The sequence below is a fragment of the Echiichthys vipera genome (genome assembly GCF_963691815.1).
Source record: "Echiichthys vipera genome assembly, chromosome: 4".
Lineage (NCBI taxonomy): Eukaryota > Metazoa > Chordata > Actinopteri > Perciformes > Trachinidae > Echiichthys > Echiichthys vipera.
In genome coordinates this window covers 20,617,967-20,634,933 of record NC_139829.1, presented here as the reverse complement: position 1 = coordinate 20,634,933, position 16,967 = coordinate 20,617,967, and the positions used below count along the sequence as shown (strand labels likewise).

The following is a 16,967-nucleotide window of genomic DNA, read 5'->3' as shown; positions in this document are numbered from 1 at the left end:
GGGCACATAGAGACAAACAGAGACAGACAACCACTCACACTCACATTTAAACCTACGGGCAATTTAGATTCATCAATTAACCCAACACATTTGTGTCTTTGGACTGTGGGGGGAAGCAGGAGAACCTGGAGAAAACACACACAGACACAGGGAGAACATGCAAACTCCACACAGAAGGGCCATAGCCGGGACTGCTGTCAGTGCTAACCACCAAATCCCCGCGCCGCCCGAAAAGTGAAACATGCCGAACACAAAATCTGGCTAAACACAACAGGCTATATTTATAAATTAACTTTATTTAGAAAATAATTATTTATCCAAAGTGCAACATAACAGCCGCATCACATACATCCCTGCACTTGGGTCAAGTACAGAGAGGGACATTACCTTTATCAGATTTAAAAATGACAATGAACTCTGAAATACTTTGTGAGGATGAATGTTTGGTTGCACAGTTATACAGGAGATGTCTAGACTTCTATCCCATATGTTGCACATTAAATACAAAACTAGCAGCAACGGAACAGAGCACAAAACACACAGACATACATACAGTATGGTTATTAGCTCTAAATATCTTGAAACATCACCAACACTGCAATGGCACACAAGACCGCAGAATACAGTGCAGTGTGGAGAAAACACACCTTGAACTTAATACAACAACATCTTGGCACTGGTGAAGAAAACAACTCAGCCCCTGAACAAGCGTTATTTGCATCCACTGACTTGACAAATGGGCACACATAAATAAGTGCACTGCAGACTGGATTAAACTTGGGCAAGGAACAAAACATAAAAATAGCTTTTTCGATGCAACAAACATTAGCATTGCAAAGCTAGTGTGCATTAATGAAGATCCTGACATTTAATGGTCAATTTGTTTTTGGAGGCTAAACTTTACAGTATGATGATGCTCGCACAGTGCAATTAATGAGGAAGCTCCTTTAGCTACAAGGTTGTTAGTAATACCATTGAATGACAGCGGATTCGTGACACATTTATGGCTTTTCAGCATCCATATCTGGCTTTGGACTGATAACACTGATCAATATCATCATGTGGAACTACTGTACTGTACTGTGCTTAATTCATTATCTCAATTAAAGGTATTTACATCATGGACTTAAGTATATTTGTAACTAGTCTAATTACAGTCCCCAGGCCTGCTAGCTGCTGCTTGTTTTAACATGATTTGTGGAGATTATTCATTTACCTCAAGATAAATTGTGCTATTACAACAGCTGCTGTGTAAAGTTGCTCACTGTTTTCCCTTTACACTCAAATTTTGTCCAGAGTTGGCTTTAAATATTTATTCATAAATTAACAAACAACGCATGCATATACCACAAATACAAAAAAATCATTAAAAAAAACAAACAAAAATATAAGAATGGAACTGAGATGCTGACTGCTTTGCAGCCCTGTAAGTGCTGTTAGTTGGTATTCTCCTTTGTGGTGATGGTGACAAGCTGCTTGGCTGCCTTGGCAATGTCATAAGCACATTGGATGACCTGCTGGGTGACCAGCTGCATGTCCGGTCCTGGGCAGCCCTCTGAAGGCAACGCCTTCCTGCACTCGCTCTGAAGCCGGTACGCACTTGAGGTCAACAGGCGCAGAGAGCCTCTCACAGTCTCCGAGCGTGGCTTCTGCAGAGGAAGGTTAAACTTTCTTAATGGACACTGATTGTTCATAAGTCAACAGATTTGTTCAAGGAAAGGTGGTTTAGTGCAGATCCTTTAGAGCTACGTTGACCTCTGCTGGTTTAGGACTGACTCTAAATCTGGCCACAGCCTACTTTGGTTTGTCTAACATACCCTCTTTTCCTCTAACACACTTGAGAATATGTATATTTAACACACAAAAATATATACATTTAGGTGCAACTCATTGCCTTTCTCTTATTTCAGTAAAGAGTCAAGTAAAATAATGCATCAGGCACAACTGATAATATTGCTTTAGTTGGACATCGAATTTCTGGTATTTGTGCGTGTGATACCTTCAAAATAACAAATAAATAACTAAATACCGGACTGATCCATTCTCTCAAAGCAAAAATATCTACAAACTTGTTTTTAAATACCTTGGGAAAGAGGGCTGCCATTTCTGTTACAGCCACATGTATTCTTTCTGAACAGGGTATGAAACTGTGAGGAGAAGAGATCTGTCAACATATGTATGTCACATTCATTCAAATCTCAAAATGATACAACATTGATCCAATATAAATTTAACTTAAAGCTCTTTCATGCAAGTCAACTTACAGAGTATGATGCTATATAGTATTCACACCACACCGTGCATTATTATCTTCAACGTCAGGTTAACATTAACAGAACATGCTATTAAACAGACATTTTTGGCTTTGAAAGTACAAGGCAGTTTTATTCCGCAGCACCTATAACAAAACAAGTCACTGCAAAGGTGTCACTTTACTTATCATCAATGAAATTAAGCAAATTCAAAGTCAGCACAGGAAACACAGGGAAAGAGAACGCTTGTTAGCAGGTGAGGCAGAAGAAAAAGGGTGAGGCAGAAACTGTGAGGGAGAGGAAAATAAAACTGTGCCTGGGAGGCAGGGACAGAGGCCAGAGTACCAGGAGGTGGGGTCAGGGGACCGCAGGCTGAGCGGCTGAAGGGGAGAAGGGGCCTTCTCGGCCCAGGGCACCAGAGTGCTGAAACATCCCAGGCTGTGCCTGAGCCGACGCACACCTTCACGCTCACATGGTCTGCTTGCAGGGGTGAGGGACAGGGGACGCGCAGACACCAAAACAACATAGAAACAGCAGAGCAGATTGGAAGTAGAATGAAGGGGAAGAGTGAAGATAACAGAAAAAAGGGGAAGTGATAGAAGATAAACGCAACTTAACAAAACAGAATATGATGAATTAAGAGGAACTTTGGTTTAAAATGAAAGTAGGATAATGAAAGCTAAAAACAGATCCTAAATTGAAGTTCCATTCTCTCCTGATTCTGACCTGTCATGTTTGTTCTCCTGAGCAGCTCGCAACAGCTCTTGGATATTCTTGGTGATCTGCTCGGTTTTGCGAATGACATCCTCTGTGCTGGGAAGCGTGGGGTCTAACTCCATTTCCAGATCATCCAGCTCAGGGATAGAGCTGCCCTCCCCCAGCCAGCCACTGCTCCTCAGCCTCCCTCTCCTGCACAAACTACAGAGGGAAATTCAGAAGATATTAAAGCTACTGCCAAATCCCCACAAAAGACAAAACAGCTCATTATTTTGTGCTTGAAAACCCTTCAAAACTGTATATAGGAGCCAGAAAACTGTCTTATTGTCTTTCACGCATCACTTTAGTACAATCACTTAGATGATGCTCTTACCCCGAATCATCCATCTCAGAGTCATTGAACGTGTTGTCATAGTCACTTTCTGGCATGCTGCTTTGCTTTTCTAACTTCGAAGCCTAGAGGGAAGAGAGGAGACAAAACAATTCTAATGTGCCTCCTGCAAGACGTTCCATGTCACAGACGGTATAAACCAGATGCTGGACGACATAGAGAAAAATGACATGTTGGAAATGTACTCCTTTCTGTTTGGTGTATGTCAAACTGGAATATAAACAGGTGAAAGCAGATGACTGACTGAAACAAGCCAATAAAGCTGTGAAGCAAGAGAACATAATCAATATAGGATTAGTAAAACAGATTATGCAGTGTTCAGATAGTTTACTCACATCAGTATGACATAATCACTAATGCTACTGTTTGACACTGACCTGATCTTATCAAGGGACAAAACGTGTCGGAAGTGACTGATAATCATGACATTTGTTGAAAAAATTATGGATTCATGGATGACAGTTGACCAAACAGTCAAACAAAAAGCCAATTCTAACTATCAGCAACACATGGCTCAGAACCATTACACATGAGACTTACTGATCCTCTAAACTAAAGAGAAGTAACCCCAGTGTCACTGTTTGCAAGTGGGAAGTCACATGAGTAAATAAATTAAACTAAGTCTCACACACACACACACACACACACACAACTAATAAAATAGTAATGCCTTATATAGCTACATTTATAAACTAGAAGCAGAGACGAATAAGTACACTCAAGCCAAACAAAACCTATTGAAAAAACATGTCCATACCGTTTCGATCCATGTCCAAGAGTCTAAACAAAATCCTCCTTTTGTATGCAGTACAAATCACAATGCAGCTCAAAAGCAGGAAATGCGATTACCACGTACATGTTTAGATAAATCTTTGTTCTACCCGAACAAAAGATAAATCTTTTCTTAAAGAAAACATTTCCTGGATCACCGTGACGTTTGTGTTACTGGAGGAAGTGAGAGCATGCTGTTGGAAGCTCACTGTGCAAAATAGTCAAGCAGTTGTTAGAAACAGGGTTAAAAACAAGGATTTCTCTTCATACTAAGAGTGTTCAAAATATACATTTTAACAATCTAAATTTACTCAATGTGTTACCCTTCTTTTTACGCACAAAAAATGAAATAAACATCAAACTTTTTCAGCATCATCTGCTACACAGGTTACCAGAGCATTATAATTAGCAGGTGCTACGGGACAAGTGCAACTTTCCGCTTAACTTTCAGACAGGGGTTTTGCCTTTACAAAACCACACAATTTCCAGCTGTTTTAGCCGCGCTGTGAGCAAGATGCTGATGGAGGCAGGTATCTGATGGTGAGGGCAGCTGGTGGAGAGGGCAGCTCATGCAGCACGGCAAATAAAGAGCAGCATATGGAGGACAGAGGGAGGTGAAGGAGGGGGGACAGGTAGAAATCGCTCCGGGTGGATTTCCTGCATCCCACAAAATGTGGACCGAGTGAGGGTGTACTTAACCTTTTGAGCACTTTCGTCCTTCGACCAAGACAGGGTGGATGGAAATGAGGGGAGGGATGAAGAGGTGGTCACAAAAGCGCCCCTTTCCGTCTAAAGACAGGGTTCAAATCACATTTTAAAGACACAAATTTCTTAATTAAATAAATAAATAAAAAGTGACATGAATGAGTTCATGTTATTTCCCACAAGTCTCTTCAAGCCAGTGGCATAATCGGATACTGTATATTTAGAATGGTGTCGATGGAGCATGAACATGACCATGAGGTTCAGGATTAGAAAATGATGTTATTTTAGAGGGGTGAGTTTCAGATAAATCAAGTGATAAGTAGACAATCTAAAAGAGCTATGTTGTGTTTACAGATTCTCCTCCTACATTTATTCTCTGAGCTTAAAAGTGTTTCCTTTCTGAGCACAGTGTGCTGGAGAAAAAATATGACTGAAGAAATTGTGAGTTAATCCACTGGGGGAAAAGTACCAGAAAATTATAATTGACAGGCTCAAATTCAACTGTGTTAATATCTCATTTGAATCAAAGACAGAATCCAAACAGATGAGAAGATAAAGTGAGTTTGTGAAATTATCATGCATTACAAAAACACAGAGTATTTGTATGGTAGTTTTAATGCTTCATCAACATAAAAACACAATACAAACCTTCAAAGTCATATCATAATAACACATCTCCTTGTGGTTACAGCTAAATTGTCTGACAAACAAGCAGCACTCCAGTAAACAACACATATATGCAGATAATGGTTTTGAATATGTATCTGGACAAGATGACAGGTGACTGGCTGTGTATAAATGCGTGGTTTTCATGACTCCATCTTTGATGCTGCAAAAAACTACCCAGGTAAATGAGTACGGAAAACCTTTTTTTTTTTTTTTTTTTAAAGGCAAAGAGAAAGGTTTGCAGACAGGGTGAAGACATGAGAGGAAGTTGTGGAAAAAGGGCAGTGGAGAGGAAATGGCAAAGGAGAGCAGGGAACAGGTCTTACTTACATGAGGTGGGAAGGGTTGCAGGGTGGGGATACCCTCCTCTGGGTAGGGAGTTTCCCCTTTAGAGAGATAGGGCTTCAGGCCTGAGCCGGTCTCATACATTGACATGGGCCGACTGGCCCGCGCAGACTGCCGGCGTTTCAGGGCTGAGGGGCTGGAGGGGTCGGGATAGTCTGAACCGCTGGGGATCTGATAGATATTGGTTGGGATGTGCCGCCTGAGAGAGATGTTCTCGCTTTGCAGAGATTGCAGCTGGAAGAGATGGTCAGCAATACACTAAGAGGTGCTTTCAGCAAAGCAAGCTGTGTTCCCTGTTCTGATCCACTCTATCTTAACAGCATAACAGTTCAGCTTTTATCCCATTGTTTCTAAACTATACCTAATATACATTTTAATCATTATTCCCACAATAGAAAGTTCAGTCAATACTTGGCTAATGCTCTTAAAAATCTATGAAATGTCACCAATATACAAAACCTGACTCTGCGTCAATGATAATTGAGCTTTCACATAAAAATAGTCTTATATTCTACTTTAATATCCATTAAATTGACCATCAATCTCCTAAATATCATTGAAGTAACATGATTTTTGCTTTGGGAGGGATTTTCTCTTGGTCTTAAAAAATAAAAAAAAGAGCAAAGCAAGTGATCAGCAAGCAAAGGATTGTTGCACAGGTAAGCAACACAGGTGCAGTCAAAGATATAGCAGTACAGACTGATTAACTAAAGAATTGTGAGAAAATAAGAGGCATTCAAGAATGAACAAACCCATGTAGGTTTTGTCAAAGATATGAGAGTTTGGGGGAAGAAAAAACTGCCTCATTTAATGCAACTACTTGCATTTAGTCTAAAGTATATGGTAGGTCTGGTGTACTGGGAGTAGTAATCTGGTGTAAGGGAATAGTAGTAACTAAACTAAACTAAACTATTAGTTACTAACCTAATGACTGACTACAATCACAGCACAGCCTGGTAAAGATTATAATTCTAGTTAAATTAGAAATATATGGACTATAACATGCCCAAATGTCATGCTTTCTCCACCACATCTGTATCTGAATGTGTTCGTCTTAGTGAATCTGTCTGACCATAAGCCATAACAAAGCCAGATCACATAATCAAAAGCAATCGAGTACGCCACAGTGATGTATGTCTACTGCAATGTCACACGGACCTTGTGTGTGTGTGTGTGTAACCGAGAGTTACACAAACGTAATTAACAGAAACAATTTATCTGCATGCTGCTTCAAAACATCCAAATTAAAGCATTTTAACATTAATAAAAGAGAAAAACAATTCAATCTCACTGACGGGTTAATTTTAACAAAATAAAAAGCTGTAACATGCTCAGAACATCCAAAAATTATCATTTTCAAAATCGTTTTGGTTTAGCAGGCTATGGATTGCTAAGTTGAAGCACGGTACAAACATTTGTGCAGAATCTCACACTCAACCTTCTAATGTCTATAAATGAGAAGTTGGATGTAACAGGTTAAGAGTTCGAGTAACCAGGTTTGTATCAGCTGAAGAGTATTTTTTCTAAAAAAAGAATTCTATGAAATGTGACCACTTAGAAAACATGTCAAACAATAAATCCACATGTACTAAAAGGCTGTTACCAAAAACAACTACTGGAAATCATCCAAAAACACTACACAGTAAATACAGTATATGTGATGAAGCAACGCACACACATACAATTTCAGTTAGTCACTATGAAGGGATTCAAAACCACTGTTAATTACTTCATGCTTTTTCTTAAAACATGCTTGTTAGTAACATTAGCATAGATTTACTACAAACAGGAGGACTACTGGTAAACTGTTTTTTGTTATTAACTGTAGAAAGGGTTGATTTTTTTCTTCTCAAATCCAGAAAGCAAACAAGTTTACATTCAAGTTTTGAAATTAAACATGCTGGCCAAAACAGAGGGTGGACCAGCAGGGTGTCACAGCAGCCTTATCTTGCAACACAGCATTCCTATTGAGATAGCCCGGCCTCCGCGCCAGAGAGCGTTCACACTGGGCAGGAGGAGGAGGGCTCTGCTGACCACTGTGGCCCCCCCTCAGTCCGGCGCCCGGTGTTAGTGATCTTATTGGTGGAGCGCGGTCGATACCTTTTTCTGCATCAGCCTCAGCTCGTCACTCAGGTTGTTGTTGGCTTTCATGAGGTGCTGGATCTTGGCTTCAGAGGCGGAGAGCGCGTTTTTCACCTCCATGTATTCATGCACGGTAACGGGGCCATCTGAGAGGTCAGAGTCTAGGCTCTGTCAGAGAGACGGGTTGTAAACAAAACGGGAAAAGGCACCTGAAGAGAGAGAGTCCTTCAGGGTTTTCATTTTTGATGCCACTATACCTTGGTCCTATCTCCTGTGCTTGAGGGGAGCTCTTGATCTGTATCCTCGTCGGACGCCACACTGTCGTAGTCAGGCTGGTCGTTGTCCTGGCTGTCACTGCCATGTCTGACGGCCACACTCTTCAGGATGAATTCAACATTGTCTGGAAATGAAAGGAACACAATTAGTTGCTGCATATCTGTGATACACTTCAAGTCAGTAACACCATGGAATAAGGTAACAATAAGATGCTGACCTTTGGGACTGGCTATTGTATTCCCTTGTTGTCTGCGCTTAGCATCACTCAATATGTCAATCACAAGAGTTGCAAATTCATGTGCATTAAATCGTGCCAGCTTCTGTCGTCCCTAAATAAGAAAAACAAAGTCACATCAGCACTAGTTGTATGCAATCTTCAAAGTAAATGTGTGGCATTTGCACGGAAGTTCTGCAACGCCGACTCGCCTGGTTTCGCGTTGAAGAATACTCTGGATTCACAGGAAGGAAAGGCACCACAGTTGTCTCTGTCACCAGAGCACTGTGATTCTGCGTAGCCAACCACACTACAAATAGAATAGGATAAGAATAAGCTAATTTCAAGTATCAGTGTAAAGAGATGCCAGTACAAGTCTCTTCATTGGATGGACAACACAACACAGCTTGTGCTGGATAATTCTACTTTACCTGCATCAGTCTCTCGTCTGTCCACCTCATCGTACACATCCATGGCCAGCTCCTCGAATAAATGATTGCTGAGCTGCATGAAAATGAGTAAATTACACTTACTCAGATTTAAGTAAAGGGAGAAAATATCGTCCAGTACAGTGAAACGCTGCAAAAAATACTTACAGACTGCAGTTTCTTCTTTGCTGCCTTGGCCATTTCTGATAAATCTAAACTGCTATAAACAGAAAATAGCTTTTGTAAACAAAGGCTGAATGATTCGTTAGTTCAACATAGTGCACACTTCATTCTGAGTAATACTTACATGTTCCTAATCCATCAAAAGAGAGCAATAACAAAACAAGATCAAATGTGTCATTTAAATGGAAAAAGCTGGGTTTACAGTGGCTGTTCTGCTCGTTTGGAGTGTTTGGGTATGCTGGCTACTTCACTGGGTCTGTTTCCTTTAAAACAGATAGTAGATGCTGCAGAGATCTCAACAGCGTGTCAGAACAGGCCTCGGTGCAAAAAATACAACCATAAACAACTGCCTTACTGTGCTTGCTTTGTTGGATCAATTCAAGTTAAGCCCGTTCGCTGAGACGCGTGTTAATTAAACAGACAAATCACTTAATGTCAACATGCATCATGTTGACTTATGGCTTGTGCTTTCTTACCTGTCGGCCATTTGTGGAACAATGAAGTGCTGGCCGATTTTATGATCTGAAAGGAACAAGAAGAATGCGCTGGGTGACTGCCAACAGCCACATCGATACATATGGGCAATGTAAAAATGTTATGTTAAGCATGGTTTAAATACAGTACACAATCCATATTTACAAAGTAATTTAAATACAATAAGCACTTTTTATTTTTCTTGGAGTGCCACATGGATGAGATTTATTACAAAGAAAAGTGTACTAGGTGAAATACTCAGTCAGTCAGTCATTGTAGTGCCTTACCTGCCAAGTCAAAACTACCTTTCACTCCGACCACACACACACACGTTATCTGACCCATATCTTTTTAGTCATTTCAATAACAGATCTCACTGCATACCTGGCTTTCTCCCACACAGGTAGAACGCCAGTCGATCCGTTAGCTCATACTGAATCTCCACCAGTCTATCTGCCAGGTCATGGTGACCAGCTTCCCTACAGAGACAATGTTAAAAAAACACAAACATAGTACAACGCTTCAAAGGGTGAGATCATATTTTTTGTTGGAATTAGAAAAGATTAATTGAGATAGCTAACCTTGCATAGTCAATTGGAGTTTTGCCATAGCTGTCAGGGGCTCCAGGATCTGCTCCATATACAGTTAATAGTTCAGCCTGAGATACTTGTCCTGCCTTTGCAGCTACATGCAAGGGAGTGTTTCCTTTTTCCTAGGGAAATGTTGATTAGCAGGACAAACCATTATGATCTGAAATCAACAGAAAAATAAATGCAAAGATGAAATATTCTTGTTTTAAATACAGCTGAAGAATCTTACTGGGTGAAAAAAATTTGCTTGTGCTCCCAGGGATAGCAACCTCAAACAAGTCTCGAGATTCCCGGTGCGTACACTTGAGTGAAGTTGCTGGGGGAAAAAAAACAAAACAAAAAACAATTACTACTATGAATTTATAAGCTGTTTTCTCTTAAACATGTTGAGCTGCCATTTCTCCTCACCTTGCTTAAATCCTTGGCTGTCGAGCTGTCGTCCTCCCGGCAAGGCATGCGGTGGACAAATGCCAGCATTTGATATTTGGCTTTTATAAACTCTGATTTGTTTGGGCTTTAGGAACAACATGACACATAGAGGTACAAACAAAAAGATGGTTAATTAGTTAGTGGCACATATTAAACTTGGAAGTTCAACAATACTTTTTTTGTTTACAGAGTTGACAGCTACGTGAACATTTTTCAAACGACAATCACTCACTGCAGTTTGTCCTGAGGGTTGGCCTTTCGTTTTCCACTCATCACAGATGCAGGGTCCAGAAGAGAGTGCTCCCATATTGAATTTGCACCGTTGCCGTATAATGTCTGAACCATCTACAATGAAATGAAAAGGAAACCTGTAAAATGTGTCCCATTGATTCAAACTGCAAAATGCTAACTGTATTTCAACAGTTCCCTTCCTGAACAAAAACTTTCTATATCTGGACAGAAATCAATACATCTCAGTGGGATCTGATGTACAACAGTTTCATCTTTAGCAAATATAGAGGCCCGCTGAATTTAAAACCGCAGTAATAAAGAAATGTCTGCAAGGATAACGTGATCTCAAGGAATTTTAGGTGAGACAATTCAGCCCCATAGCACACAATCTATAAAAATAAAAAATACAATTTCACAGTCAAAAGCATAAATACATGTAGCTTTAAATAGGCCAATATTAATATAATTTTTTCCTAAATGGGGTTATTACCTGTAGCTGCGTAGGAGGCCATGGTGTGTGCGTCAGGTGCCGGACTTGCGAGCTGTGTCTCCCCAGACTTCGATGAACACTGCAGCACTCATCGCAAATCAACACACCCCTGTTCACAGAGGCCCAGCGAGGTTCTGAGAATAAGGAAGAGACAACTACAAAGTGAAAATTAGAACACTTAACAATGCAATTTAAGGAGTAGCTAAAGGTACGATATCGTATCACCGGGCTCTCACGGGTTTGATTTGCTTTAGTCTCTTAAGTCAGTTAGAAATGTATCACTAGTCATGTCCTCTCTTCTCATTCAGTACCATTATTCACATCGCTGACATGCTGTTCATAGCACTGTACTTTGTCCTTTTCTGTTCCTCCCTGCATGCATGGAACTTATTCTCTTCCTCAAAAGTATTACAGATGGGTTTTTAAAGTATAAAGGCGATGTTTTTCATTTTTCTTATTGTCATCAAATGCCAGAAAAACCCCAAACCCCCTTTTAATAGATCCCACAAGCATTTTCTGTGTAGCCAAAGCCGGATACAACATACTGTTCTGTGCCTTGCATCTCTGTTGCTGTCCAAGAACTCAAGAATCAGTAAGCCACCCCATTGTACTAGGTGTAAAGTACTATCATTAAATTAACTTGGGTATTGAAGTTAATCCTACAAAAAACATCCTGCTCCGAGAATTACTCAGTAGAGCACCAAATGTGTACTAATCCGTGACTGAAAATAGCCCCTAACAAACGCATGATTTATATTGGCTTGAGTAACCTTCGCTGAAAATTACAGTGTCCACCTGTTTGAGGGAATTACTGACTCTTTTTAATAATGACATTTTTATATTTTTGATAAGTTCTTAAAGATTTATGTCTCCTTTAACATTACGTGGGCTTGATCTTTAGTCCCACAGTTGGAGAAGGAAAAACAGGAAGTCCTGAGGAGGGAAACTTGGTCGTTTTGGGACCACTGGAAGCATTATTTAGGCTAATGTAACATACACACAACATGGGGCTCAAATATTTCAGACTGCTAAATACCGGTTAAACCATTGTTAAACCTTTCATTATTATTACAACATGCTTTGAGATGGCTTTCACATGCAGACACAAGAAAGAAGTTAGCGATTAAAGGTATTGTAGGCCTTTTTGACCCCAGATTTAGACGAGGTGAAGCCAGGCATTGTGTAACAAGGAAGTGAAGCACCTCAACCTTATTGTTGAGTAAAAGAGCAGCTTCCTCCTTCTAAACATTGTAACAAAAATAAAACAAACAACAGACAAATGCTATCAATAATTTTGATGGTATATATTAAGGAAAAGCATAGTTAGAGAAATAGAGACCGAACGAGATACAGTATAGTCTGTGACCCAAATAAATGTGTTTACTTAACCTCGACCTATTTAGCACACTTCTTCTAATACAAATGTCACAAAGTTGTGCCATCTGCCGTTTATACAGATACTCGTCTGACAGTGAACATCTCAAGGCCAAAAATACTGTAAATTCATATGACACTCTGATAGCCGATAAACTGTTAGGCAGATTGAGAGGCTGGCTCTGTGACAGTGAAGACTGCAAGTATCTTTGCAGCAGCTGAAGTGTAGGAGGAACAGCTGCCGGGGTTGCTGGTCAAATTTTGGCACCTGGTCCTCTGTGGTCAGAGTCTCCTCCTAACTTACTCCTCTCTACCAAGACCTGAGAGTCGGTGCTGACATGTCTCTTTTACCCTTTACTCAACAAGTGCTGCTAAATTTATAACCACATCTTGAATCTCTAAAAATATTCCCAACCAACAACTGGTAACAGCCGTATGGAAGGGCAATCCAGGCCAGCTGCTGCGGAGACTGAGGGATTTTACTAGTCTGAAAGACATGATGATAGACAAGGTATTAAAAAACTTGAGTATAACTGAATATTTTACAGACTTGTTATAGTTTTTTTTATTGTGAAATAAGAAAGAAACCAGCGTAGGATTTTGTTGATATTGTTAATTTCTAAAAAAACAATTCACGTTCTATACTATACTATACACTCTTACAGTATATCCCTTTTGCAATATATTGTGGGGCCACAATAGAAAAAAAAATCTCGTCTGCATTGAAAGCCTGCAGTCAATTCACTCAGCATCCTGTTTTGCTTCCTGTGCCTGCTGAAAAACATCACGTCATTTCTATATAAATGAGATTTCTGGAAGAGCCTCACACACAATGCAACTATTACTTATTCAGCTTTCACAGTAAGTTTTAGGGTTTCCTCCAGTGTATTTCAAGCCTGGTGCCCCCCAACAGTGGAGTGGCTTGGCGGGAAATGTATTCATAGTCTTATTTTCACATTTCCTGTCAGCTTTTAGAACTGACCTAATGTAGGGCGCTATGGAATCTGTATTATAACCTTTTTAAATTCTCATTTTGTCAATACCATCTATGATTCTGTTATCATAGAAACTATAGGCCCCTACCTTAATTCTGCAATCGACCTGTCGCCAACATGGGCTGGGTCACCATAAATCAAGGACACTTGCCACTGGGCCAAACAACTTTTCTGGGGGAAAATCCAGCTGTTTGATGGTAAAAGTTTCATTCCATTTCTCTCTCACCCCTAAAAGTATTTATTTACCATTATTTACCATTATTCAACAAACAAATCTCTTAAAATAGGCTGGTGTTACTCTGAGGACATATGATGGACATCCAAGTTGTCTTCATCTATACTAATGAATCTGCCAATCACTATAGATACCATAGTGAAGGGACTCTGAACATTTACATGTTGGGTTCACAATTCACAATTAGGGTCTGTGGAGTAAAAAAAACATACAATTAAGAGTTCCTTCATTCAATCATTCCTCATCAACACAGTTAAATTCAGTCACACAATGCAAACATGGGACAGACAACTGCGCTGTGTGGTGTAGAAAAAAAGCACCCTCGCATAACAGGAGACCACTGTACCCACTGACTTTGTATGAATGATGCAGTCATCCTAGTGTGGGCTCACACAGCAGTTTCCTGCTGATCGAGGATGAGATTTCAGGACGGAGGATATGCATTTCATATTTGCTAAAAAAACATTTGCATGCCAAAGGCATAATTTCTATGGGCTATGATTTACGAGGGAAACATAATTTAAAACAACCATATGCACGCACTTCTCTTAAACGCATGTGTGTTTCTGTTTGTGGGGTGAGTAAAAATGTCAAGCTGTTCAAAAAGAAATACAAAAGAGTAATTCTGGAAAGGTAGAGTAAAGAGGAGATCATGACTCATGAGTAGAGAAGTTAAAATGATTGACTGGTAGTGGATAATTTAGTATTAACTTGGTTCAGATTTGTTCTGATCAATTTAGAATTTAATCGGGCTTGATAAATAAACTGGATGGGCAGTAGCTCAAGGATGGTGCGCAAATAAATGATTTAGTATTATTGTTTTGGGGGATTTTGATGATGTTTTCTGTTAAAGGATTGTATAATTGTTTATTGAAAAACTATAGATTAAAAACACTTTGATAAGGATTATTTTATAATTAAAGATATTATTGTATAGACATTTAAAAAAGGGGTATAAGACCTGAAAATAATTTTGCTTTTTTCAGACATTATTTATTTACTCTTGCTTTTTCCCTTTTTTTCCATAGCGTAGTACTTTTAGTTTTTTTGTATTTTAAGTTATTTCTTTATTCTTTTGTATGTTGTTCGGAATAAAAATTAAATATTGCTTGCTACCTGTGACAAAACAGCTGTGCGATTATATTGACAGTGACACACATTCAGAAAGGCCTGTCCGATTATTTAAAAAGAAAATAACACCGGATGGAAACAGTTAAAGAAGAGACAGCTGCTTCAGGTCTAATTGCATCCTCAACAGGGAGCTGTAACATTAGTGACCTGTCAACAACACTAACAACTTGTCCTGTCAAAACAACAACGGCACACTGCATATCTAACTCACTGTAAAGACGAAAGCAGCATGGGCCAGCACTGATAATCTGACTTAAACCAGTGAAGTGCAAGGCTTTTGGCTTATGGTTACTTGCTGGAACAGTTCATAAAAAACGGGTAACATTAACACCGCAGGGGTGGTGTGGACGTGCTTACCTGGGACATTGCAATCAGCGCAGAGCTCCGTGTTTCGCAGGCGTTTAGACATCCTGTACACAGGAAACAAATGTCTTTTTTACAACGAGCAGAGTAGTATGTCCGTTATGCTAACCATTGATTACTCTGAGGGGATGTCTTCCGCGTTAGCTACACCTAGCTAATTAAAAACAACCCTAACAACGACCTGCTACGACTTCATTTAACTGTTGCTATGGCCTTTTTTCCGTTGCGTAACAACCATTATAACGTTACCCCACGAGAGTAAGGTGTAATGCTGCTTGTCTGCAAGTTAGCTGACTTAGCAGCTGATTAGCTACCATAACTAGCCCGTGTGTCCGTGTGATAGTTTACTCTCCAGCCTCTCTGGCAGCTACAGAGCCAGAGCAGCTGCTACAGAGGGATAACTGTGCCCGGAGCTCAGACTCTCAGGAGATAAACTTCTCCCCGTAATAACACCACCTTGTTTATTCCGTTTGAATAAGGCTCTGGTGTTTACAGCTATAGTTAGGTACACAACCTAAATACAGTGCAGTATGTTTAATTGAGTTTGCTGTGGTGGGTTTCTCGTACACAACCTGACAGACTAACCTGAGGGCATTCATAATTATAAAAGGAGGTGAGTTTGATATGTGCACCTGCAGGAGCCATAAGGAGACGGCGGTTGAGGACACCTAGCAACTACAAAATCATTTAGATTCACTATTATTATAAATCATATGTATTTTTTGATACTCACTTATAGTTTATTCTATTATCTTGCATTTGTTACATAATATTATTATTTTATAGAATTTAAGTTATCCTTTTTGTTCCGTGTGACTTGTTGAAAGTTATTGTCGTGCTTTTTAATGCTATGATTGTAAATGATTTTATTGTCAATAATAATAAAAAAAACTTCATGACACGGTACAAAAGAGTACTCTTTTTTATTTTTTTATTTTTACAATTAAAAATTGTCGTGTTTTTTAATGCTATGATATTGTACATTTATTTATTTTCAATAATAATTAAAAAAAACTTCATGACGCGGTTGGCCAATCATGATGTTTTGAAAATACAAGATCTCTCCTCAATGCTTATTAGGAGATGGTGTTTGAGGACACCAAGCAACTACAAAATCATTTATATTCACTATTATTATAATTATTATGTATTCATTAATTTTCACTTATTATTTATGCTATTCACTTCATTTGTTAAATCTTATTTTTGTTATTAGTATTATTATTATTATTTATACAATTTAAGTTATCATTTTTACCCTGTGTGCTCTATGTATGTTGAAGGTTGTTATTGTCGTGTTTTTAAATGCTATAATATTGTAAACTAATTTCTTTTCAATAATAATAATAAAAAAAACTTCATGACACGGTATAAAAAAGAGTGCTCTTTTTATTTTATTTTTTTTAATTAATAATGGTTGTTTTTATTCAGCTAATTGTCTCAGGGACAGTGCATATTAATAAACAATACTGTAATTGTGCCCGTGTTGTTGGCAGCCTAAAACCAAGTCATGATGTGATGACGCCAAATGATCTTCACAATTTGCACATCACTATCACTGCTGTCGTTTTACATAATAAAATAAAGACAAATCAATCATTCAGGACGTATTAACGGAGGTCGGG

The 16,967-nt window shown here is 39.2% G+C and overlaps 1 protein-coding gene across 6 annotated transcripts; it reads right to left on the bottom strand.

The window, feature by feature from the left end:
* Positions 1-296: 296 nt before the first annotated feature.
* On the bottom strand, positions 297-15,684 carry git2a (G protein-coupled receptor kinase interacting ArfGAP 2a). 6 transcript variants are annotated; one of them, XM_083912633.1, is made up of 21 exons: positions 15,337-15,684; positions 11,245-11,378; positions 10,756-10,868; positions 10,503-10,608; positions 10,324-10,410; positions 10,086-10,216; positions 9,889-9,983; positions 9,507-9,552; positions 9,016-9,067; positions 8,851-8,923; positions 8,632-8,729; positions 8,423-8,534; positions 8,187-8,329; positions 7,948-8,097; positions 5,833-6,081; positions 4,831-4,920; positions 3,343-3,425; positions 2,979-3,170; positions 2,598-2,732; positions 2,084-2,147; positions 297-1,649 (listed from the first exon to the last, which is right to left on the bottom strand). In XM_083912633.1, the coding sequence occupies exons 1-21, from the start codon at positions 15,386-15,388 to the stop codon at positions 1,437-1,439; spliced, it is 2,418 nt and encodes an 805-aa protein (XP_083768759.1). In that variant the 5' UTR covers positions 15,389-15,684; the 3' UTR covers positions 297-1,436. The 6 variants fall into 6 exon arrangements, with proteins under 6 accessions (XP_083768759.1, XP_083768760.1, XP_083768761.1 ...); XM_083912634.1 differs by having other exon boundaries at positions 2,598-2,729; XM_083912635.1 differs by having other exon boundaries at positions 9,016-9,064.
* Between the last annotated feature and the right edge of the window lie 1,283 nt (positions 15,685-16,967).